Source organism: Dermacentor andersoni, chromosome 3, assembly GCF_023375885.2.
Source record: "Dermacentor andersoni chromosome 3, qqDerAnde1_hic_scaffold, whole genome shotgun sequence".
Lineage (NCBI taxonomy): Eukaryota > Metazoa > Arthropoda > Arachnida > Ixodida > Ixodidae > Dermacentor > Dermacentor andersoni.
The window spans coordinates 211,632,519-211,659,015 of NC_092816.1; the positions used below are offsets into that span (position 1 = coordinate 211,632,519).

General features: G+C 46.8%; 1 protein-coding gene across 1 annotated transcript in view; it reads left to right on the forward strand.

Annotated features, from left to right (window-relative positions):
* The window catches only part of LOC126524714 (rifampicin phosphotransferase-like), a 197,403-nt gene extending 172,462 nt beyond the window's left edge, over positions 1-24,941 (forward strand). Inside the window, exons 35-40 of the mRNA XM_055067252.2 lie at positions 7,672-7,750; positions 9,896-9,947; positions 13,699-13,775; positions 13,942-14,044; positions 22,727-22,801; positions 24,750-24,941. Of these exons, the coding sequence (XP_054923227.2) occupies positions 7,672-7,750; positions 9,896-9,947; positions 13,699-13,775; positions 13,942-14,044; positions 22,727-22,801; positions 24,750-24,808 (445 nt within the window). The 3' untranslated portion in view covers positions 24,809-24,941. The remainder of the gene's footprint in view (positions 1-7,671; positions 7,751-9,895; positions 9,948-13,698; positions 13,776-13,941; positions 14,045-22,726; positions 22,802-24,749) is intronic.
* The last annotated feature ends 1,556 nt before the right edge of the window (positions 24,942-26,497 follow it).

Sequence of the window (26,497 nt, forward strand, 5' to 3'; positions counted from 1 at the left end):
GCATTGTTTGATGAAGGTCTCTCGCCGATGTTGATAATATTTGTCCCACTTGTTTTATGCACCGGTTTATTTGAAAAAAGAATTGCTGGTTCTCCCGAAATCAGTAGTAGATGTAAGCATGGAATGACCACCGGCAAAGCAGATTGGCTGGAAATGATACTAGCCACAACATTGTCACGTGGTAGTGACGGTGAAGAAAGCAGCCAAACTGGGAAGGACGAAACTAGCGTTTTATTGGGCTAACTTGTGCCCTTAAAAACAGGCTACACTCAAAGAACGGCGACAGTGGCGAACACAGTCGGCGATCGTCGAAAATCTGATCAGAGGGTCAAGCGCGTCGGCTTTTATAGATCAGTCGTCGAATGTTCCAGAGTAATCGCTGGGACCCGCGTGCCTTCCACAAAGTTCTACGCCATTCTCATCGCGCATATATGCAATCAGATTACACAAGGTTCGGCGACAACAGTGAGCGCATAGATGCATCGATAACATTCTAGAAACTTGCAATACATGTAGACGCGTCCTGCGCTGAGCGATAACATTTCTTAGATGGTAAAAGCGATCACCCATAAAACATAGACGAGTTCACGTGTCAATATTCAAATGGCTGTAGTGCATGTTCTACAGGGCACACCCCACCACAACACACCGCACCACAGCGCACCACGCCATACTGTGCACTGGTCCAAATGGACGCTCCCCATCTAGAAGAAGAAAATCAGCTGAAGGTGGCAGGACAGCCGGCGAAAGACGCCATGGAAACAGAGCACACTGCCCAGCTGGAAGAAGGCGCCACGCAGCATGGCACCATTTCTCGAGGTGGCGTAAAACCCGCGTCGCGAAACTCACGGACTGCTGGCGTTCACACGTGCACAGGCAACCCTGTCTCAGCGCCCAAAGATGGCAATGAAATACATCTGCCTTTTGAACGTCGCCATTGGAAATGACAAATAAAACTTCAGCGTACTGCGTACTAACAGTCACAGCTTCAGTGATATCAGGAGCAAACCTTAAGCAGAACTCGGAAGCAATATTTCTTGCAACTTGGGCAATAAGTGGAGTATGTAATGCGGTTCTGTGGAAAGGGTTGGGGCATCTGGCCCAAACCCTTTGCACAGTACCGGCATGTGTGCCTACTATAGGCGCTCTGTCAAGAACTTTTCACGCATCGCTGAGACGGTGACCCAGCTAACTAAATGTGACGTCGAGTTCAAGTGGGAAACGCCGCAGGTCAAGAACTCAAATGACGCATGCAGTCGCCGCCCGTGCTTGCGCACTGTGACGAGGACGCCGATACCGAAATACACACTGACGCCAGTAGCCTAGGCCTCGGTGCCGTCCTAGTCCAGAGAAAAGATGGACATGAACACGTGATAGCTTACGCTAGCCGGTCGTTGTCAAAAGCGGAAGGCAATTATTCTACAACCGAAAAGGAATGCCTCGCCATCGTTTGGGCTACGGCGAAATTTCGCCCTTACCTCTATGGCAGGCCATTCAAAGTGGTCAGCGATGTGTTGGCTAGCTAACTTAAAGGACCCTTCAGGACGGCTGGCGCGGTGGAGCCTCAGATTACAAGAATACGACATCACTGTAACCTACAAGTCCGGAAGAAAACACTCAGATGCCGATTGCCTATCACGCACCCCCACTGACTCGCCGCCGCAAGATAACGAAGAAGACGACGCCTTCCTTGGCATTTTAAGCGCGGAAGACTTCGCTGAACAGCAGCGAGCAGACCCCGAGTTGAAAAACCTTGTCGAGTATTTGGAAGGGCACACCGACGTTGTCCCTAGGGCATTTAAGCGAGGATTGTCTTCGTTCTCGCTTCAAAACAACCCACTCGTAAAGAAGAACTTCTCATCAGTGCGCGCCCACTACCTTTTTGTTGTCCCGTCAGGACTGCGTCCTGAAGTATTGCACGCCCTACATGACGATCCGACCACTGGACACCTCGGATTTTCCCGGACACTACCGAGGATACAGGAAAGGTATTATTGGCCGCGCCTGACCGCCGACGTCACCCGTTATGTCAGAACATTCCGAGACTGTCAGCGACGCAAGACACCACCGACAAGGCCAGCCGGATTACTACAGCCAATCGAGCCTCCTTGCCGACCATTCCAGCAGATCGGTATGGACTTGTTGGGACCTTTTCCGACGTCAACAACCGGAAATAGGTGGATCGTCGTGGCGACAGACTACCTCACCCGCTTCGCTGAAACTAAAGCACTGCCGAAAGCTAGCGCAGCCGAAGTGGCGAAATTCTTTGTCTAAAACATCCTGCTGCGACATGGCGCCCCAGAAGTCCTCATTACCGACAGAGGAACGGCCTTTACAGCGGCGCTCACCCAAGCCATTCTGCAATGCAGTCAGAAAAGGCACAGGAGAACAACGGCCTACAACCCACAGACGAATGGTCTTACGGAGCGCCTGAATGACACCCTCGCCGACATGCTAGCAATGTACGTCGACGTCAAACACAAGACCTGGGATGCCGTCCTGCCGTACGTAACATTCGCTTACAACACGGCGGTGCAAGAAACAACACAGATCACGCCGTTTAAGCTGGTTTACGGCAGGAACCCGACGACGACGCTCAACGCCATGCTGCCACACCTCACTGACGAGGAGAATCTTGACGTCGCTACCTATATCCAGCACGCAGAAGAAGCCCGACAGCTCGCCCGCCTGCGGATCAAGAAACAGCAGTGTACCGACAGCCGACACTACAGCCTCCGACGACGCTTCGTCGAGGACCAGCCCTGCGACCGTGTTAGGGTATGGACCCCAATACGCCGACGAGGACTCAGTGAGAAACTACTGCGACGCTATTTCGGACCCTACAAGGTCATTCAACGTATTGGCGCACTGGACTATGAGGTCGTGCCAGGCAGCATTTCGCATTCACAGCTGCGCAGCGCACGATCTGAAGTGGTTCACGTGGTGCGCCTTAAACCCTTTTACGGACGCTGACTAACTTCCTTATTTTATTGTCTTCTATGCTACGAGTGCTTTTCTTTATTACTCTCGTTTGTTTGCAGCATCGGGTCGATGCTTTTTAAGAGGGGGGTATTGACGCGTGTACGTAGCTTTATCGGGCTACCACGTTTCGCCGCCTAACGAATGTTCTCGCACAGCGCGGGATGCGCCTGCATGTATCCGAAGTTTCTGGAAAATTATCGATGCTTCTATCCGCTGTCTGTGGTCGCCGAACCTTGTGCTATCTGATTTCATCGCCTGACGCGAATGGTGTAGAACTTTGTGGAAGGCACGCGGGTCCCAACGATTAGTCTGGAACATTCAACGACTGCTGTATAAAAGCCGACGCGCTTGACCCGCTGATCAGATTTCCGACGATCGTCGAGTGTGTTCGCTGCTACCGTTGTTCATTGAGTGTAGCCTGTTTTTGAGGGCACAAGTTCGCCCAATAAAACGCTCGTTTCGTTAATCACATTTTTGCTGCCTTCTTAACCGTCACTACCACGTGACAATATAACCACCTGCACATCCTGTTCAGGCTACTTGTTGGCAGCAGGAGGTACGTTCGATGAAGGCGATGTACGCCGCTGAAGCTGAGCAGGTGGGCGTGCATTTGGCTGGGCAGGACAGGCAACGTCATCTCACTTTTCTGGCCTTGTTTTTCATTCATAGCGTTGCGTCGGGTTTCGCGCAATGACTGCTGTTCCGTGATTCGAGGTGATGACGCCACTGGACCACGTTGGCGATGTAGGCAATGTAGGGTCGCATTCTTTGGCGAACGTCGACGGTGGGTGCGGGGGCATCGTTTTTTCACAGAATCAGCTGCTTCCCGGTGCGTAGAGCCTTCATTCACAAACTCCTCAAGTATGTTCCACACCTTCTTGATTCGGGGGCAATTTCTCGACCAGGCCCCATGCGATCCTATGCAGTTCCTGCACTTAAATACAGTTGCTTGGCAGGATTCCGGGGTGTGGAACTCATCGCTGCTCGCGCATACTGTTGCGTTATTAAAAACGCCTCTGACGGGACCCAACCGAAGGCACTTGTGGCACTGCAGAGATTCCGAAATGAATGGTTTTATGGGGTGGCGAAAGTGATCCACCTTAACATTAGATGGTATGGTGTTGTCATTGAAGACTACCTTCAGACTGTGAATTGCTAATCTGAGATACCTGCATGATGGTAGAATCAGGAGTGGCTGCCTTGACTAGGGTAGGCAAGTCTTCATTTGGTATAGCAACATCTATGTCGCAGATGACGCCTCTTGCTGTATTATTGTCGACTGGAATGTGGGAACGCACTCTGATCCCGTTCAAATTGGTTACTTTACGCAAATGTAAAAAAAGCGGTTGAATGCACATCTACTGCGAGTATCTTCTTCCGACTATTAATTCTCATATCACTTATCTTATTTGGTGGTAATCTTTGTACGAGGCAACCACCGGCACTGAGAGTATGGCGGGGACTCGAGGACGGCTCGTATTCTTTACTGGGGACGTACTTGAAGGAGAAGGCGTCCGGAGGCTCCTCCACTTCGCCTTGCCGCTCCGCATGGATTCGAAGCCGTCTTCGGAGTCTTCTCCACTGGCTTAGTAGAGTTCCGTGCTGTCACTGACGGTATCGCTCAGTTCACTGTTACGCTTCTGTTATGGCACCGCGGAAAGCAAGGCGAGGTCTGGAGCAAGCCGAGCAGCTTCCATTTCCACCACTGCAGGGGGGGGACCTCGGTCCCCCAAATAAACGCCGGAAAACAGAAATCAGCAGGAGGCGAGAGATACACTTCCTCGTCTTCACGGCATGACAAAGTTACAATGACCGCAATAGAACGACCACAATGGCATCCCGGCGAAGGTTGACAACAAATGCATGACGGAGACTGTGTGGCGATGATACAATGACACTTGTGGCATGACAATGGTATGAGGACAATGGGACAACGAGTGTGCGACTACGATGCGTGATGACAGCCAGAGGCGGAGCGAGAGGGGGGGGGGGGGCTTATGTGGCTTCAGCCCCTCCCCCTTAAATTTTTGTGTGCTGTCACGCACCGCCAAGCAAAACAACCTCCGGCGCCCGAAATCGTTCTGGATTTTGTCTAGAATGTCATTTTGACGCTCTAAAAGGCATTTCAGCGCGAACATTGATAACTCGGACCGGATTTCGCGGCTACGCCCATGCAACGGTAGTCGAATAACGCAGGAGCCCTATTCAAGCACAAAGTTTCAAGAGCGTTTTGATGGCCAGCGAGCTCGCCAAATCACCTTGTGGCGGCCGCAGTATCTACCGAGCGGATAGATTTCAATTCCAAATTTTATGGGTGTAAAGCTCTCATAAACATTTGTTGCGAAAGGTGCATTGATGTTTACGAAGTCGTGCCTTAGATTTTCAATTCCGGAACTTTTGTGGTTTCAATGTTGTTATAAACATTTGACCGCAAAGGTACATTGACTTTTCTGAAGTCGTACATCGGGCCATATAGCGAGACAAGCCAAATCAAGCTATTCGATAACTTGTATAGGCGGAGACGGCGCGCCGACAATGTCATGACGAAAGTCAGAAGACGAAGCTTTAAAGGGGCTCTAAAGTACTTTACGTACATAGCAAGAGGTTGCCGTGAACATGTGAACAATATATTGCTGCACAGCATGTAGAAGCAAATTTACAATCTCCTGTCAAATACAACACAATCTCGCTTGCTCTCGCTTCCGCAATGTCGTCTTGCAGCGTTATCTAAAGCAGCTGGGCCCACTAATGTCATTGGTTGATTTCGTGATCGCAAGATAATTCATAGTAATACGTATTTTCTAATCTTGAAGGAATAAATGAACATATAAGTCTGCGATCTCAAAAAGGCAACAAAAAATATTTTTATTTTTGCAACGCGGGTAGCTGCATCTACTGCACGTGGCCTCCCATATGGTAGCGGTAGGCTACATATCTACTAGTCTACTTTTCGTAGACTAGTATTCTACTAGTCCACATTTCGTAGTATACTGCGGCTGCCGCGAGGGTTCGTGACGCGCCTTTTCGCTGCCGCGATACTAAATTTATGGTCGGGGGTTCGCTTCCTTCGTTTCTCTATCCGGCTTCCAGCGTGCCAGCGGAAACAAAAACAGAAGGGAAGCCAGGTATCGCTCTAATAATTTCACATATATTTGGAACATTAAAAAAAATGTGTGGCATAATATTTTAAGCCAGGCTATTCTATGATTAGTTAGAAAAGGGTTTCAACGGCACTGTATTGCCGACGATAGTGTGGCCACGATGGCATGACGGCCATGATCGCACACTTAGTGACCCAAGGAGGTAACCAACTTGGGTCACTAGGTAGGCGTAAAAAATAGATAGATAGATAGATAGATAGATAGATAGATAGATAGATAGATAGATAGATAGATAGATAGATAGATAGATAGATAGATAGATAGATAGATAGATAGATAGATAGATAGATAGATAGATAGATAGATAGATAGATAGATGGACGGACGGATAGATGGATGGATGGATGGATGGATGGACGGATGGATGAATGGATGGATGGATGGATGGATGGATGGATGGATGGATGGATGGATGGATGGATGGATGGATGGATGGAGGGATGGAGGGATGGATTGGCAGGCCGACACATTCAAAATGCACCTGTCATCGCTCATCCACAGGACAGTCCGAATGATCACTCAGAGTTCGCGCATGGCCTCAGCACCACCCATTTACCGCAATCTTGAGATTCTGCCATTAACTTCCACATTTTCACTTAATCTAGGTCTCTTATTGTTTAGTTGCCGCATGGCTACATTCCCACTGACCTACCTTCCCTAACGCAACAATGTCATGCGACCAACAGTAAATACAAACTACAGTTAAATGACAGTTCTCTTTGGTGATATTTCGTTCTGAAATTCTCTGCCATCGAACAATAAACCATCCCCATCGCAGTATTATTCCAACGGTTTTTAAAACACTCTTTTTCTGACAGCTCGCCTTCCTCATTTAAATAGTATTATTCAAATAGCTCTGGTTCACGGTTATAGCAAATTTCTGCTCAATAATAAACGTCCTGCAAAATCGGTTGCTGTGTTTTCATCTAGTCATGCTTTTATATAACTGTTCTTTACTAATTGCTGTTATTTCATCATACTCACATGCTCAAACCACCAGGGATATCTTTCTTGCTAATTCCAGTGTAATATTCTACTATCTGATATGTTATTTAATTGCCTTTAAGATGTAAATTTTCTATGTTCTTTCCTTTTCAGCTGCTTTTAAGCTTAGTTGCCATTTTATTTCATGTTATATTTTATACTTGTCTTAACAAGATGTCCCCCACGCACTTTTCACTTTGAAACCTCTTTCTTCATTACAACTATGTTGTAACCAAAACAACATGCTTGCAACAGCATTTGATTAAACTGGAAACTTGGGAACTACTGAAGTAGGTGAAATGTGCTAATCTCATTAAAAAGATCGGGCTTAGGATGGCTGCCCTTTCAAACAATGCGGCACCCCGAGAGGTAGGCGCTGGCTCTGTATAAAACTGTGGCCAGAAAATGGTATCAAAGAACTTTCGTGATAGCGAGTATACTGAGTGGGAAAGGTCATTATACGCCTAGCATTTACCACAAAGAATCATAGTTGGTGATCGAAATCAGCAGAACACTCACCACTGTTTGCAACTACATTTCGCAGAGCACTTCGACGACAGCGGCTGCACCCATTCATGAAGAAGAGGATGTTTCCAGAGCTCGTCAAAGGAATCCCTACCATTGTGAGAACGCTGTCGTGTATTTCTTCTACGAGGAAAGCGACTTGCTGTGTGTCTTTCTATACTATGCGTTGAACCATAATGGCGACCAAAAATAGAGAATATAACGTCTCTGACACTGGCTATGCCGATGAAGTATACAGGGTGTTTTTTTAGCCGCACCAAATTTTTAAAAACAACATGTGGCAGGTAGTACATTTCTAATTCCTAACCTAAATACTCGATGAGATGGCCGTTCCTGGTACGAAAAATCAAAAATGCTTATTTGATTATTTAGCACAATTAGAATAATTACATTACGGCACATTTTTAATCTGCACATAGGATGCTGGAATACAGGCGCTCTTATCCCTGCTATGGCAGCCGGTGGGTTCAAAACCGAAAGAACCTCCGGTTATGTATGTTTGGCAGCCTACTTAGCCAAAGAATAATAAGTACTTTGCCCCGTAGTACACCATAGATACACGCTTTCGATATGTTCGTATATAAAGTATGGGCCAAATGCGTTGAGCTCACATATGTGGCTTTCTTGTACTTAGAAATAAAATTCATTTGTTAGACATTCCATTAGTACAGCAAAACTTGTGCCAGCTAGAGAGTTATGTATATCTATAGGCTATATTGTAATTGGTGTAGCTCAAGACGTTATGACCGGGAACCTTGTTGGACCTATTCGATTGACCATGACAAAAGCCTTCGCGTCCAACTATGCGGAGTGTCGCGAAGCACTAGCCCGAGTAAGCGACCGGTGGTTGAGAGTTCAGTGTTGAGGAGGAGGATCCAAGAAAGCGGCTGTGGAGACGGAGAGGTTGATGAGACCACCTCCCGTTTATGTGCGGCAGGACATAGTGCCGAAGATAAACAGGACAGTCGGTGCCTAGGTTGCGGCCGCAGCCTTCGCGAGCTGGCTTCAGTCTCTGCCTCGCATTCCGCCTGGGGCAATAGAGTTCCCACAGGGTCATCGCAACACAATACCGCCCCTGCCCCTACGGAATCCTTCGTCTAGACACGGTGCCCACATGTATTAGCACGGGCTTCACAAGTGGCTACCTATCAGTTAAACATCTTGAAGGGTCAGCGCAAAACGACAAAGAGAGAAGGCAGGAAACACACAGGACAAAGCTCAACTCAGCACCTGTCAGTTAGTTGATTCATATTGATTATGTTCAAACAGTAATGTGCGACTATATAATCACAAGGCCGGCAAGGAAACCACAATGCTTATGTCCTGATTGTCTTCCTTGAGTTGTTGTATTTGCGTGGTTCTGTGCCAGCCTACTGTGTAAACACGGTTTGTGCGGGAATAGGGTTTCAGTGTGTTCACCACATCTCGTATATTGCCGCTGACAAAGGATAATAGTGGTCTTCCAAGGATGCTGACACGAAGCCTATCACAACCACAACACTTATGAAGCATGCCGTATCGTGCTCTTTCTATTCGTAAAGTTAATAATGTGCAAGTAGTAAGTGACGCTGCGATAAATGATTAAAGCTGGCGATTTGCACAGTTTACGATTAGGCCAATTTGATACTAAAGTTTAGCGAAATCAAGAGAACGTAATGCAAGGTACATACAGTTTATAGACACTTCTTAGATTATAATCGGGAATATTTGCACCTGCATCTCTTGCCTATTTTCACATGCTCTGGACTCTTGTGTCAGGCCTATACCTTACATTATGGTCGATCTTTTACCTTCCTCCTGTTCGACACATGGCTGCATTGTTGTAAATAAATGTAATTTTTCTGGTTCCGTATAGAAGCGCAGAAGCTAATTATATTATATAAGCTAAGCTATATATTCAGATGTGGACGGCTGTAAATAGCTCGGTGTTGTGAAAGACATGTGCAGCGCTCTAAAGTAAGCGTTAGGCAAAATGTTAATGACTAACGCCATATTGCTATTTCTGCTGCATGAAATGCAACTTTGTTTTGTAAACTCCGGGGCTACCACTAGTGTTGCTTACTATTGTGACTTAGTAAAGCGTACAATCAAAATTAGGCACTCCATTCTGCAAGTTGGACGCTGCGCTTGCCAGCTCAATATAATTTTGCCGCCAACAAAACGCGCATTTCGTTTTAGTATGACTTGTTGTTGGACGCTTTGGCACATGCTGCTCGAAGTGCACTTTGTCGTTTGTCATGCAGGTGAGTGACACCGAGGAAAATGATAGCGTGGGTGCCAGGCCACTGGTTAAAGGTGAGTATACTTCCTAAGAAGTGTGCAACCATCATTCAACTAAATTTATTTGAATTTTGGGGTTTTAGTGCCAAAACCACGATTTCGTTATGATGAACGCCATAATTGGGGACTCCGGATTAATTTTGACCACTAGGAAACTTTAATGTACCCAATGCAAGGTACATTAATGTTCTTGCTTTTCGCCTCCATCGAAATGCGGCCGCCACGGCCGGGATTTGATCCCGCAACCTCATGCTTAGCAGCGCAACACCATAGCCGATATGCCATAGCGGATGGTTCAGCAGCCGTCAGTCCTAAGTGTATTCAAATAATACGTTTGGGCTAGTTGGTGCGTATTGGAAACGGCATTGCTACCTAGCGCTAAAGAGATGTGGAACTAGGAGTGTTCTGTGTGCTTTTCGTCCTCGTCCCATTCCTTTTTAGCGCTAGTAAAGAATGTCTTAAACCTGTAGGTGCATATCTTTGTGCAATGGTCTAATTACACCAACTAACGTTTTAATTGCACACGTTTTTATTCGAAAATTGAAGGGAGTCACCACGAAGGTCTAGTTCCGCGTTTGCACGTTTCAGTATGGCCGTGTGAAGCCAATTACCGGGTGTCAAATTATTCGTCCAAGTTATTCGATTAAGCAAGCGGCACACGGCTCGCGATGCAACACTGCTTTGTCGTAGTAGGCGGCTGTAACATAAACCTTCACTGTACCGCGCGACGAAAAAATGCTCTTTATTGCCACTGCTGCTGCAGTGACAATGTGTCCAATCAGGAGTTGTGCAAGCACAAATTGTAATCACTACGTGGGACGAGGGAAGCGCGATGGCACCATTATTCTAGGCGGCATCTTTACGTCCCAGGGGGGTTGGATTGAGGACCACGCTTCTAGGTGGCGCATGCGTAATCCCGTAAATTCCCGTATGGTATTCAATGAAAACAGTGAGAATTAAGTGGCAATACAGAGCCATGAAATACAACTGGTAAGAGAATATAAATACCTTGGTATATGGATAAACGAAGGCATTAGATATATAGAAACACAGGAAAAAGCAATAACAGTGAAAGGGAAGAGAAATGCAGCCATAATGAAGCAAAGAGCGCCATGGGGATACAATAGGTACTAGGTGATCCGGTGTATGTGGAAAGGTGTAATGGTTCCAGGAGTTACTTTTGGAAATGCGGTTGTTTGCTTGAAATCAGGGGTACAATCAGGACTCGATGGGAACCAAAGGTCAGTGGGATGCCTCGCATTTGGCGCTCACGGGAACACTACAAATGAAGCTGCGCAGGGTGATATGCGCTGGACTAGTTTTGAAGTCTCACAGTAAAATTGATGATGAAGAGCGACTGAGGAGTATGGAAGAAAGTGAATGGGTTGGAAGAGTATTAAGGTATCTGTACAGGGATAACATTTATTCATAGTGGCGGAAAATGCCTAGGAAGCTTACCAGCAAGTATGCGGCCTGTAGGGTGGGCAGCACAGCAACAACGAACGTCAAGCGGAAATTGAGAGAGTTTGATATAATCTCATTCGAGGCGGCTAAGGAAAAGAAACCTGCGCTGCTGAGTGACTACTTAAGAGGAAAAAACAAAATAAGGAAAGAAACAATTTATGATAACTTAAAGGGAAGCTCATTACTTTTGGAAGCGAGATCAGGATGACTTATAACACACGCATATAAAGCGATATATAAGAAGGAAGAGGAAGCATGTGCTTGATGCGGTAAAGCTAAGAAAATGATGGAGCATGTTTTATTAGAATTGGGAGACATCTGCCCAGCGGTCGATTTAGGCACCACTGGCCTGTGTTAAGCCCTTGGGTTTAGCGAGAGCAGTGGAAAAGTAAGCATGTCCGCAATAGGGATTAGTAAGAGGTGATTGAAAGATTGTTGGGAGAAAAGTATGGAAACGACGAAAAACAGACACGTAAAAAAGCACAGTTCGCAATAGGGGATGAGAAACTTTGGTTGTAGAAGTTCATCATCTTCTATTTTTCTTTTTTTATTGTTTAACCTAGGTAGGACATTAGGCAGTATAATAGCAAGAGCTTGGTGGCGCAAACCACCGCCCCGTTCCAAAGGGACGCTCAAAACATCAATCCATCCATCAATCCATCCACCCAAACTGAATGAAAAATTTCACGCAAGGTATTGTAGTCTTCATGGCTATTTTTAAATGTAGAAACACGCAACTCAAATTTTAAGACGTGTCCCAATAACTTTTCATTCTAAATATGCGTCGTAAAGTGCGTTCTAAGAGGTTATTTAACATTAGTTTAATTTAGTTTATAGATGGCCCTGCTTTTTGTTTTCATGTGTCAGTGTGCGCAGACAATTCATCTGAACAGACGTGATTTGAGGAAATTTTGTAATTTTTTTCTTTTAAGAAGCGTTCTACGTAAAAAAGAAATTCTACAAAAGCGTAAAGGCTTCTATTTGAAGAAGCAACTTGGAGCTAAGGAACATTCCCTAACGCAACCAGTTAGTCTTTTCTCACCGTGAACTGTGTGATTAGGTGGGTGCGTAGGAAATATGGGAAAGATTACGTTGAACACTTCTTTAGCACCGTATTATTGGCAGCAGATATAGGAACTAAGTGTCTATAGATTCTGGCAGGTGGGAACGGTTGTATCCGCGCACGCACACAGCAGACGTCTCTAACGTGCGGAAGCTTAGTGATCAGAAGAGTGCTTGCTTCGCCCATAGAAGGCTTTTGGTTCAAGCAAAAATCTCATTGACCATGCCTTGAGAGACGCATTGGCGGTAACACCTCGCCATTACGGTCTGCGATTCGCTTGAATGGCTGATGCGTACCATCACATTTTCTCTCCAAAAAAAGGTCTGAGCTTTTTTGAAATTTCAAGAACTAATGATGCATTGAGGTGCATTGAGCGGTGCATTGAGGCGAGCGCCATCTGGATGTGCTTCAAGGAAGCGGGCGCGCTGCTCCGTGGGCTCTCAGATATTTACGCGCCGGCGTGTGCAAATGGCGGACGCCGTATCCAGTCTGCGCATTGTAGAAGCGATGGAAAAGGGGTTTGAGTTTTCACGTAGCAGAATTATTTTTTCTCGTATATTCAAATTAGACTCCGAGAGCTATCATGTCTGTAGTCTGTGTGTATTTAGCTTGAGAAATTTAATTACTTCAGTGAATTCCTTGTGTCACATGAATGGCCTGAGTGTGTGTGGGTCGAAAATCTTTTTGCCAAACGACGTCCAACACTGGACGCCAAAGCGGGATTTTCTGCGACACTGGCTCTTTAACGCTATCGCGTTAATAAAGAGCACGATTGGCGTAGATAAATGCATCAACAGAACATCACGACTATCCGCTGCTCAAGTTCTTCTCTATCTTACAGGGACGTTCAAGCGCTTGCGTACGGATCGAGACTAAAGTAGCACGTCGCGCTTGGTAATCATGAAGGAGGCAAAAGGTGTACCGCATGAGAAACAGGACAAAAGAAGAACACAGACGGCACACTCGTTCGGCGAAAGAGGCACGTCGAAATGTCCATACAAATTAAACAATGCAGCACTATTTTAGTCTTTCTTTATACTAACCGAGGACGTGGAAAAATAGGTAGGCTTGAGTTTACCCTTAATACCACGCGACCCTCGCCTAGACAAAAAGAGAGTCATGGCGGGTATTCATGGGTAATGGACGATGTACACACATGAAGTTAGTTTTGCTGCAATGCGTACATCACTGCGCATACCACTGAGCAAAGACACAGAGACAATTTTGTTTCGTCTGCAGGCACGCCAGTAAGTGGCGGGATCGCCGAAGGTCCGGCTCGCGTGGTGCACACCATCGACGAAGCCACACAGATAGAGGTGAGTTCATGATCTCGAATGCTTCGTTTTCCGTACGTCTCAGGAAAAGTTTATAGCACGCTCCTTTTTAACAATACTGACGCTACATGCACGCCATGGAGCTGTCAAATCAAAGCATCGACAGTGCGCTCGTCGCCTCTGATATAGCTCTAACTTCGACACGCAGAGGGGAGACGTGCTGGTGGCGTACTGCACAGACATTGCTTGGAGCCCCTTCTTTCCCCTCCTGTCCGGAGTCGTCACGGAGCTCGGAGGACTTATCTCGCACGGTAAGCATCACCGAGAGTGCACACGGCTGCCTCACCGCTCAGGACTTTCTGAAGATCGCAGAGGCCGGAGGTGCGCTTTCAAGCGAAGAATAGTTGAATGCAGTAGGGCACGCAAATTTCTCTGCCACCAGGGAATAGTGGTGTTTTAGCGGTTGTGGAAGATGCGGGGTTTAGACGGGCGATCTATAGCGAAGCCATTGATAGAGCTACATGATTTTCCCTGCACTGACACTCCAGGTGTCACGAAGGGTGCATGAAACCAGTTTCGGGTAAGAAAACAGGGAGTGGCAAATCAGTTCTATGGAAGCCTGCAAGACAGAGGAAGAAGGATCGCGAAAGGAAAAAAATTCATCAACCCGTGTGCACCCATGCTCCCTCCGCTTCGATTTCTCCATTAATTTGCCGTCATGCTGCAATCTACTAGCCTCTGTTACGGCTGGCCTGCGCGACAAATATTCACGTGATTACAGTCGCAGCTGCCGAAACATGCTTCCGATTAAAGAAAGACTCTAATCTTTGACAAGCACCTATATAGCTTAATACAGCGCCAGCACTTCCTGCGCATTCCAGGTACAGAAGCGCCTTTTCCGTGAAGGGGACCGAAGGCTGACATAGATATTTGGCTTGAGCAAAAGCCGTGGTTTTAAATATTAACCTACTGGTATCGCTTGCTTGCTTAGCAATTACTATGGATTTTTCCAGCAGCGGAACCCAGCCACACTGGCGACAATGTGAAGTGTCTCTTTCGGCACATTTAAACATTGCTCCCATAATTTAATATTAAGGCATCAGTCCGTTTTCCCCAAGTGCCTTAGGCCACAGGAGAGGGGGATATCATGTGCCACACCTATTGTGCAATCAAGAAGCCTTTTTTGGTGACTGGTCTTACATGTGTGTCATTCCTTATTAACACCACAAGTCCTTGTTCATAACTAGAAATCTTATGCTAAAATAAAGATAGTTTCACTAAATATTAAGTTTTATTGTCAGTCATTGCATGTATCCGCCGTACATTTCCATCCTTTATCAGCTGTCGTCCTGTGCACATCATCATGAATTAGCAACTAAGCAGGTTTCACACCTTGCTTTAGTATAAAAATCACTTCTTGCGAGCGACTTTCAGCTGTGATAATTGAGCTTTCGCTCTTCGTTACGAGCACCTCGTAGAGCTGACTGCTCTTTACGTAGCGTTGTAATGAAACGGTTTCTTCTTCGTTACGTTGCCTCGCCTCTGTCTGGACACTGTTCGCTGATTGGTCATTCTCCTGAACGCTACCCATAGGGACTCGAGAGCTCCCTTACATCACGTTAAATTCAGCTCAGATGATAGAGCGACTATTCCAGAAAGGCGCTGGTCCCAGGTTCGATCCCGAGACAGGACAAATTTCTTTCTCAATGTCGTCTATGTTTCCTTTGTAGATTCGGCCTTTAGTCATGCGGAATAAAACTTTCATGAAAACGGGGTAAATGAAAACGGGACACCTAGCTCAGAATTATGGCATGGCCCTTCAAATAAAAGAGGACCTGTATTCGCCAAAATTTCTAGCGCTTGATCATTCGTTTTCGGATCGGCAGGCACGCAAGCAGCATCATTTATTATGGTGGCCCAAGTGCAGCACACGGGGCGACTGAAAAGGTGCCCGCAAGTCAGGAATCAGACTTAAGAAAGATGAGATTTTTTTCATTGGTGCCTATACATTGACGCCAAGATCCGTGGAAAATCAAGATAGGGGCTGACAGATGGAATAGCGCACTGTGGTATATAGTTTGTAAATAGGGATAAGGTGCCTCAGAAAGGCTGGCCAACGTTTCGATAGGAGGACCTATCTTCGTCAAAGGCGGCCTTGTCATCCTCGGCATGTTAGTTTTAAAGGGTTAGTGCAGTGACGTCACGTGCGGGTGTTGTCGCTGGCGGCTGGTTTTAAAGGGAAAGACTTCAGTGGTAATGAGCGCTGTCGTCCGACGTCTGTGAGCTTCGTTCCCAAGACAAGGGGACAACAGCGGGAGAGTGGGAACGCGGGGAGAAAAAAAAAGAAAAGCAGAGAGAAAAAAAACCAGGGCGATACCAAGACGAAAAAAAAAAGAAGAAAGAACAAGAAAGAAAAAGAAAATATAAGAAAGACGGGGGCATGGGAGGGCGTTGGGGAGGCGAGAGGTTAAGGAGCATTCAGGGGTGTCGTTGGCGGAATGTTCTTGTGGCATTAGAAAAGCCGGTCAGGCGGTCAGTGCGCGAGTAACGCAAAAGACAAAAAAGAACATGAGTTGAAAGAGTGACTTGAGTAGCATAGCAGCAATACGTCGAGTAATTTTGAAGTAGTTAAGATGGCGACGAGGAGCTTGCGGTGTAATGTATAGGGTGACCGAAAGGCAGCGGCGTGGTCTTTCAAGGGGCATTGCCGCAGTCGCACAGCGTAGGTGTCGTTGCGGCGATACCCTGGGTTGAGGCGCCGAAAAAGGCATATTGACTTCGAAATGTGTTGGTGAGGGAGTTTCAATATATATATATATATATATATATATATATATAGAACGAGAAGAGAGGGGGGGAACCGAAACCGGAATAACAAATTGGAGGGCGACGTGCGCCGGAGCGGGTGGTGGCAAGTGTACATGGCAGAAGGAGATGACCCCCTTCTCCAATGGACTCACAGTCAATGACGGCATTGTTGGACGAAAGGAAATCCCAGCCTAGGGTTACATCGTTGGAGCAGGATGTTGGTACAACGAATTCAATGACATGAAGACTCCTCGATGGCAACACGTGCAGTGCGGCCTCGCAAAAGTTCGACAGGCTGTGCGCTCGCTGTACTGAAATACCGTCCCGAAAGTGATGTCGTTACTTTTCCTATCCGTGGGCAAAGTCATGCGCGTAACACGAAGACTCCTGCGCCCGTATCGACGAGTGGGAATGTCGAAACCTTTCTACGTATACCTCAGTGACGTTGTTTGGGTTATTTCTAAGCCTTTGGTAAATCGTAGGTGACGCTGTCTTTGCCTCGGGAAAGTAGAGGGCTTGGCCGGCGTCTCATCGCCGAGATAGAGTGGCGGCGTGGGCATGGAGAACGACGAGTAGTGTTAAGACCGCTGCTTGCATCTGACGGTAAAGGAGATTATAGCTATTAAGGAGAGTAAGTGCTCATGGGTCGACGGTAATCGTAAATAGGCGACGCACGGCGTCGACAAAAGCGCGGAACGAGTCCCGGCATACCACAATTGTAACACATTCCGCCAAGGATTTGGTTGGCGTGGCAGCTGTGGTGCAGGCGGCGAGAAGGGCATCGTAGTTGGTCGCGCAACAGCTCGGAGGGGTGGTCGTGGAGCGAAGGGCAGCCTTGCAGGGATGTCAGCGTATATCAATGGCGCCGCAACGGTACGCTGTTGAATAGCAGCTGACAGCCACTTGCCGCTTGCTCCTTGATGACGGTCTGTAACCCCGGCGTCAATAGGGAATATGGTTGCGCGTTCGTAAAAGACACCGTAAAAAGCTGCCGAGTAACTTCACGTACGAACTCCTTTATCTGGTGCATTAGAGGTGACTAGACAACACCTAGCGTCAGACCTGAGACATAGGCGCATTCTGAGGGTGGATGTCGCGTCGCTACTCACTGCCTTCGATGTCCATCGTAACTCTGGCACAGTGCGATGATGCCAGACACTTTTGTCGGATTTCGGGCAATCAACATCTCGACGACGTCGTACTCAATTCCCTTGAAGGTATGCCTGATCTTGTCAACTTCTCGCACTGTTGCATCGACTCTATTGCACAGTTTAATGACGTCTTCGAGGTAGCTAGTGAAATTCTCGCCTGGCTCCTGGGAGCGTCCGCGCAGGCGTTGATCGGCCTGAATTTTACGGACAGCAGGACGACCAAAGCCTTCAATAAAGTTGGTCTTGAATAGCAACCATGTCCGGATGTCCGACTCGTGGTTACGATACCACAAATTGTAAAGTTGCTCAAGCAGAAAATTCCGTTGTTACGATTTGCCATGTCGTCCCAGTTGTTGTGCGCGCTGAATCTTTCTTACGAGGCGAAGCAGCCCTCGACGTCGTGATCTCCGGTAGCCGCGAATATGGCGGGATCCTGCTGATGGTGTACGTGAGGACAGATGGAAGGTGGCACCATGGCTGCAGCTTGTTTGGATAAATCGTCCGCCATGGTTCGAGAAGGCTGCGCTAGCTCGTCCGGCATGGGCCGAGATGATTGAAGGGTTCTGCTTCGGAGTTCCAGCGTTGATGGGGTGATACCTCATGAACAATGCTTACTAACAGGGTATGCAAGGAGCGAGAAGTTGAACTCGGTGCGGCATTCAGAGCCCTGCGAGCAGCCAGAACCGGCCCCATGCGTAAAGCGCAGATGATGCGTCTCACTGACCGGCAGTTCTTCCTCTTTCTATATAATATGCTCGAGGTGCGCGTGGCTACTCAGTGGTTCTTCTTCGTTTCAACACTATCAAAAACAATCTTCATATCCCAGGAGGCGCATGTTTCGACGGTGGCACGGATGTCACGGCTGATTAAATAGCGCAATAGAATGGTAATGAGACACGAGGCAACTCAATGGCTTTATCCAAGATTTAACAACGCCGTCTTGCTATATTGCGGCGGAATGGAAGGCTGGATAATACATAGTGAGCCTTTCTTTTTAATGTGCTAAGCATTATAAAAATTGAGGTGAGATTTTTCATGGTGTCTTAACAGCACAACAGGGCTTTCAAAATGTGGATGGCGCCTACTGGCTGGCGCACTGTGTTAGGCAGCCTTCCATTTAGCTGCAAGGTGGTGAGGTTGCCTGTTAGATCTTGGGTAATGCAACTGAGTTGGCTCGTGCCTTAATAATTTGTTTGTTGTTTTGGTTAATCAGCAGTGACATGTGTGTCATTGTCGAAACATGCGCCTCCTGGGATATGAAGGTTGTTTTTGATAGTGTACTTGCGCATGCCGAGGGAGGGCGAGTGTTGGTTATGTGATGCGTGTTGTATTGGTTGTTTTTTGCATAAACATCAGCTGTTAAGCAGCGCCCGTATCGTGTCTCCTCCTATTCCTTCTGTCTGCGTCTGTCCCTCTGTAGCTACCCTGAAGTCCTCCTTGCTGTTTAACCTCTTCCTACGCCAACTTCACCGTGTGCGCTTCCGAGCGCTTTGCATGACTTGGTATCTCTCATGATGCAGGCTACACCTTAGGGTTGGTATATCTATGAATGATTAATCGATTAATCGAATAAATCTCTCTCGCAAAGCGATTGACCTTCATCGATGTCCACTTTTCATTTAATCGACTTAATCGATTAGACTGGTTCAAATAATCGTTTTAGAGTGTTTGACAGGAGTGGCGCGAAAATTTTGAAATCGTACTGGAATGGCGGCTCACGAGCAGTGGCTTTGCGGCTGTGGTGGAGCGATTGCCGGCTGTTTTTCCGACTCCCGAGTAACGCGTAGCCGAGCGCTTTCCCTCCCCAACACGCCACCACGGCGCACCAAGCCGCAGGATTAAAATGCCTTCGCCATTCAAGGCGCAATATAGCAACACAGTCGTTGATCGTCGTGTTTACTAAATCTACTAAATACGTGGCACAGCATGCGCGCCGGTTCGGAGTAGTATTTGACATAGCGATGGAGTTCATGTCGATTCAAGCATATAAGATATATAGCGCCCGAACATCTATTCTCGCATGGTGGTTGTGTGGCTACTGACAGATGTCGGTTCCACCCAAATACCAAAGCCAATTGTCATTGCTTCGCACTGTATAAAAGAGTGTGTGTTTAAAATCCTAAACCAGTGATTTCCTTTTCCTCTGTGCACATTGCAATTTCATGCATATTCTAGTTGGATTTCACCTTTCATTTTGGCTATTTTTCTTTTCTTGCTTAAATGTACTGCACGGGGGTTCACTAGTGCCATGAAAGTATCCTATTTATTTCTGCACTAAGTTCCATTTTATAACATATATTGGTTATCTCTTGAAGAGCAACTAGTGCCAACTATAAGTCTCTAACAAGTCGAAAATTATCCTTTTTGAAATGTTCAGACACTTGTCTTCAAACTTGATTCCACCTGTTAAACATTAAAGTAGGATCTACAAAAGTAGGTAACTGTTTCAACCTTCTTAGAATTGCGCGGCAAAATTTGCGCTTAAACAAACAATCGATTAAGAACCCTGCATCTAAAACGATTAATCGATTAAAGGCTGAAACCTTGAATAATTAATCGCTGATCGAATAAAAAAAATTCACAGATAAGGGTGGAGAATCTTTGGTTGTCTCACCAACATTTCACTACGGGAACTGTTCCGACTTTCTTTATAAGAACCGATAGCTGCTGGTGCACAGAGGTCTGTCTTGTTCATGCGCGTTTTATTCTGCTCGTTTGTCGACAGCAACGACCTGTCTTTCTTCTCTTCCGTAGCTTCTGCGGGGAGTAGTTTAAAACTGACCTCTATTCTTTATTCGTAATACCACATCAAAAGTTTCCGGCCGAAGCATTCATACATTTACCATATGAATGCGGCTCCCAACCAGCCCAACAAGAAAATGCTTTTAAGCTATATTCATATGATGACGGATGAGCCAGCGAAGCTGCCGATCGCAGACCGAGCAACTATGGCCGAACTCCGTGCGTCCAGATATGTTCTCTTGAATTTCGAATTCGCCCCAGTGAAACTCGAGGGAGATGACAACTCGCGCTTCTGCCGCTTGGACGCAGACTCGAACGACCTAGCTTGACTCTTACGAGCGGTCTCTAGTGGGCCATCTTCATCCGTAGCTTGCGCTCAACGCCGAAAATTGGACTCTCGCATCTCCTCTCGCTGACGTTCTTCGGAGGCAAAGTCACTGGCCGCATTCTCCTCTTTCGCACTGGCCCGTTGTCATTGGTTATAGCCGCGTCTGTGCTGTCGACGCCTCTCATCGTAATCAGCTTGCTTTGGGCTATGCGCACAATGCGTATGTTTCTGACCTTTCCCATTTTTGAGGGAGTTATAACTATTGCAATGGTCTACGTCTGCAATGCACAATCCGGTTCTTACACATCGCGGTGGCTACCGCAGCGCACATCCCCGTATTTTCCCGCCACAAGAGCCGCGCAGTCGCATTGAGAGTAGACGACAGCTGACGCAGCAGACGCAGCCGGCAGCAAAGGCACTCCCCCTATGTCCAGTCACGGCGCGCGGCAAAATCACGTGTCCTTTGTTTCTTCTGCGCCGTACTATCATTCGTTATCTTTCTTGCTCCCTTTACGGACCTCATGCAGCCCAAATACCCCTCGTACGAGACCACGCATCGTCGCCAGCTTTTTTGCTCACTTTACGGACGTATGAGCCCAGTGCACCCCCTTCCCCCTTCGAGACCATGCATACGGCTCAATCCTGCAAGTCTGTGAGGTAAACAGCTTCGGTCTAACAATTATTCGACCATCCCTACAATACCGCCTCTTGGTTGTCAAACTACGAAAAGAAAATTCTGAGTTTAATACCCGAGAGAGATGCATCAGCCATTGAAGATGACAGCATCGCACGCGTAATGCAAAGACGGGGGATCATTCCCCACCTTCGGCATGTTGTTTTTTTATTGACTTTCACTGCCATTATTTAACGTTTCTTTAATTGAATTAGTAAGTACAAGTAATTTCCCCTGTGTTTTCCTTGGTGTCTTTGTTTGTTGGCTTCTCATGATATTATTAATAAATATCAGGCCCCTCGGTTAACCCTCTTTCTTCTCATTCTTACATAACGAGGGTCTCGAATTCGGCAACATTGATGCCTTCAGATAGCATGTGCGGCTTTATTGACCAGTTGCCTTCACCCAGAAGGATCACGTGCTTGTGACGCCTGCGGCCGAAAGGATGTTCCACGTCCGCCACCAAGGTTTGTGAGTGGAGGCGCTGGCTAACACTCCCAAGGTTAGCTCTTGTAGTAATACATAAACACTCAAGAAAGTGTATGGGGAAACCGAGCCGTGGTAGCTCAGCTGGTTAGAACATTTCACGAGTAATGCGAAGACGTGGGACCGTACACCACCTGCGGCAAGTTGTTCTTTAATGCACTTTCATTGTCATTCATTTTTCATTTAATTCAGCATTTAAGTACAAGTAATTTCCCCCGTGTTTCCCTTTGTGTCATTGTTTGTTGACTTCTGATATTATTCTTTTTCTTTTTCGTTATTCTTGTCAGACGGGAATTCTTCCTTTCTTCTCTTCGCCTGTGAGATACTACGATGGGCACATTTGCCGCAGTTGTTCCTCGCTATTCGCCAATTTGCTTCCTCTGTCGCTTTCAAGTGAACTATGTTATCTCTTAGGTCAAGAATATTTCCCCATGAAGTTAGCGTTTCGTATAAACAGTTACAGCTATCTTCAACACTCCTTTATTTTACTTCGTAGCAATGCTTTTTTGTTATGACGATGAAAGAGGTCTTCGTCAAGTCGGAGTCCCTCCATGCCCACAGAGACCTGAAGCACGTCATGTTAAGGTTACCGGCGGACAGAATTTGAACCTTGCCTTCGAGCGGCTGTGCCACCCTTCCAGTGCTTTCGTTGCTGACTTAGTGTTACTGATGTGTCATAGATCTTACTTCGTGCGACGCGGCCTGCATGCCACTTCGCATGGTCTTTCTGCAATTGTTCGTGTGACCGCACGAATGTGAGGTATCGCTAGGCCTTCTCACGTGATGTCTGTCCTCTGTGCGGCAGGAGCGGTGGTGGCGCGCGAGTACGGCATCCCCTGCATCGTCGGCGCCACTGGTGCCACGTCCGCCATCCGGCCAGGTGAGAAAAGTCCGACCGCCCGTGCTTAAGAGTGCTGCTTTCACAAGCATTCTAACACGCTAAGCGTGCCACGTATTTGACCACACTGAAAATATTGAAATGTCGGCGTTTCAAAGATCACGAAAAAGAAATACCGGAAAGAGCAAGAGTAAGAGCGGTGGGCGTGGAATGCCTTGATCCGTTCCCGTTATTTTACAGCCTTTAGGCTTATCACCAACGTAACCATACTTTCCCACGTTTTGTCACACGGATTTGCCGACATTACCTATCCTCACATTTACACGTCTCGATAATCCTGCCACTTGAGAGTTTTCCTGGTGTAAAACGCATAGTATGGCAGTTGGGTGAAATTCCAGTTGCTGAACTAACTAAAGGGGTAACGTAGGAAGGAAAAGTAAACACTCTTTTTCTAAACGAGTGGGAGTAGAACCCATGGCTTCTGGATCTGCACATCCTCCACCAGCTTACGATGAAGTTCTGCTCACCGAGGTCGTGGTTTCCGCCGGAGGACTGTATTGGTGACGAAAAATGGGTGTGACTGTTAGGTCAAAAAGAATACAAGGGTAGTTGATAGACACGAAAAGAAAAGAGTGTCGTGGTAGTCGAGTGGCTAGCATAGAGAGAAGCCTTTTACAATAACCTGTACTTCCAACGAAACGAATAATTTCTTTTTTACTACACGCGCCAAATAAAGCTTTGTGTTTTTACAAGCAACCCTTTCCAAACATTCGAAAACTTATGGCAACAATGACGAGTTCCTCCTTAAAATGACCACTTAAACAACGCAACCTTGTGACAAAACTCTTCGACTGCAGTATTCTAATATCACATGTAAGAAAATGGCAGCCACGCCCTAAGGGCGGGGCACGGACAGCGATAGCGAGGTTTAGCGTAGCGCATGAACTGCGACTATACGCGGGTGTGCCAAGACGTCTGGTATACCTCTAGACGGCCTCTAGTCGCATCGCGAAGGCGCCAGTGCCCTCCTCGTAAAAGTGTGACGCCAGTAAAATTACATCGCTTTCAGACGATGCTCGCTAATATTTCTATGCACCAAAATGTTTGTGCTGTCGATGAAATATGTTTAATAACTTTTCGTTTGTGCGTTTATTTATCTTCGAAACGCTGAGAAAATATTCACTCAGAAAGATAATAAATGGTTTTAGCAACGTTAGCGTTTAAATAGTATAGCACCTGCCCAGCACACACGAAACAAATTAACATATATAGCATACATACGCATATTTGTATACGGCACATCATGGCTACGCCGACGCCGGCTATTCGTCTGGAGTGTCCGTATAATGCTATAGCAGCAAAACAGGTCTTTGGACCGTGCCTTTGTGCCTCCAAATAATTGTCATCGGTCTTGATTGCGCTTCTTGAAAACTGTTCAATTCGTTACTATACTGTCTAAAATTCTATATTCGACTGATAACACACATGCAGTTCGGGACGTGGAGGTACTGGACGCGCAGCGTTAATGCATGCAAGATAGTTGACGATTATTGTTGCGGGACAAAAATGCGCCCGAAAGGGCATAAACTGTTTTGAGAATGTAAAAACACACAGCATGAATGTGTCATCTTCACCAAGATGAGTGGATAGAGTCTAAAAGTTATCGTCTCGAAAACATTGAGACCAATTGTGAATGTCCAAACTGCGCATGGTGTGGCGTTGTATGCACTTGCACCTAACACTAACGCTTTGTGTGAGGCGATCGTGCGTTGACAGGTTGTGTGACAGCGTCCACACAGCCTTCGTTTGTTCACCCCTAGCTTTTTTTTACTCTTTTCTCATCTTTTGCGCCTTTATTTTCCTTTTTCCCAGTACAAGGTTGCCTGGCGACATCCTCTGGTTAATTTCCCTGTCATTGCTTCGTTTCCTCTCTTTCTTTTTGGGTCGTCGCTGCTACATTTTACTGATGCCCTGTTTCTGCTTTTTGCAGGATCGATGGTCCGGTTAGACGGCTCAAAGGGAACGCTTCGACAAATTGACGCGAACTGATTCTTACACTTCAGAAGACTCATGTGATCAGGGGAGCAGGCTTCCTTTCATTTCTCAGGGTTTCATTTTCTTTTCGTAGCAGACATGTATGCCGATTTTAATAAATGTGGACGATACGTCTGTAACACAATAAGACCTGCGCTCATTTCTGTTTTACAAGGCGAAGCAATCACGTGGCTCCGGCAGAAACCCTGTGGTCCTGCTAATATTACGACTCGGAGAGACTTGTAAAAAAGGGAGTTTTATGCATAGACGCTTCGTAACATTGCTACCATATCCACATTTTGTTTATCTATGTGCAATGCAGACGCTGAATAGTACTGTAGCAGCTTGAGTGTGGCAAAAAATTACATTTACAATTGTCTGAGGAATGATTCATGCGGGAGAGCAGTATGCCCCTTCTTGTAGCTAGGGACTTCAGCGCCGAGACGAAGTATGTGCGCAACGTGTGGTTCATCAGTTGTGTGCAGAATGATGCGAGCACAACCTTTGCCTCAAGTGTTAAATCTGTCAGAGCTCACATGCTTATGCTTGGACTTTGTGTTAAAGTGCCAACAACTTATCATTACATGCCCTTCGCAACGCAATGACCATAAGGCGTTACGCACAGCGTTTCCCTAAATGAACATATACACACTAACTACGTGCGTTGCCGGCGCACACCCATCTTCTCGCATACTAATTACACACTAGATAGCGCTTCGTGCCAGGAAAAGATCAGGTGGTAAGTTAGACGATTGTCAACCTTTCTTTTCTGAAAAATGACGCTCCTAATCACCTCGCAATTACGAAGACGTGCCTAACACAGTACACGTACGATATACACTTCACGGAAAAAGTTACACGCCAGTCGGGAGTCTATTCTGGAACCCTGGCCAAATATGGTTGCATATGAAGTAGCCCATACAATAGGGGCCGATAATGGGCCAGCCAAAATAACAGAAATTTCAGAAAATCTGTGCGAATAGAACCGATAAAAAGCTATAAGGCAACTAATATTCATTAAAATCTTGCTTTATTGTACATCAGCGGTTAGAGGGCCCCTCACCAGTTCTGGCCATATTGGGCTGACAAGCGCCGTGCATACAATGCGCCCTAACGGTCGTGTCGGCTAAGTGGTACATCGCTACGTGCCGCGGAAAAAGCTGAAAGTTCAACCCGAACGTCGTTCGCCCTTCTCCTCGCGGGCTGTTGCGCTTCAGGGGCGATCCCACCGTTACCAACCAGTTTGTTGCGTTTGGAAGGCGATCCCACCGTTAGCAACCTGTTTCTTGCGTACTCCAGGGTAGCGTACCGTACTGCTGCCGAGAAGTAGCGACGCCTGCCTAACGAAGCTCGACCGACATTACTCATTGGCTAGCCTAGCGTTGTCGGCGGGCTGCAGGCATCCGGTAGACCATGGCGACCGAGTAAGGGCGAGACGACGATTTGCTAGTGCGAAACTTGCACTGTTTATTCAAAGGCAGTTGAAAGAAAATAAGAAAAGCATGATGTATGAAGTATGAAGTATATCTCGGAGCCCCTTAAATAGGCTCTCTACAATCGTGTGGGCGGGATCTTGCTTCCGTCGATGACACGTGACAGGCACAGAGAGAAGGCCCCTCCTCCTGCAATACCGAGCACGGGAAGGAGAAGTCGATCCTCTTTTCGACGAATCCGGGGAGAAGGTCGGGTGAATGACCTCTCCGG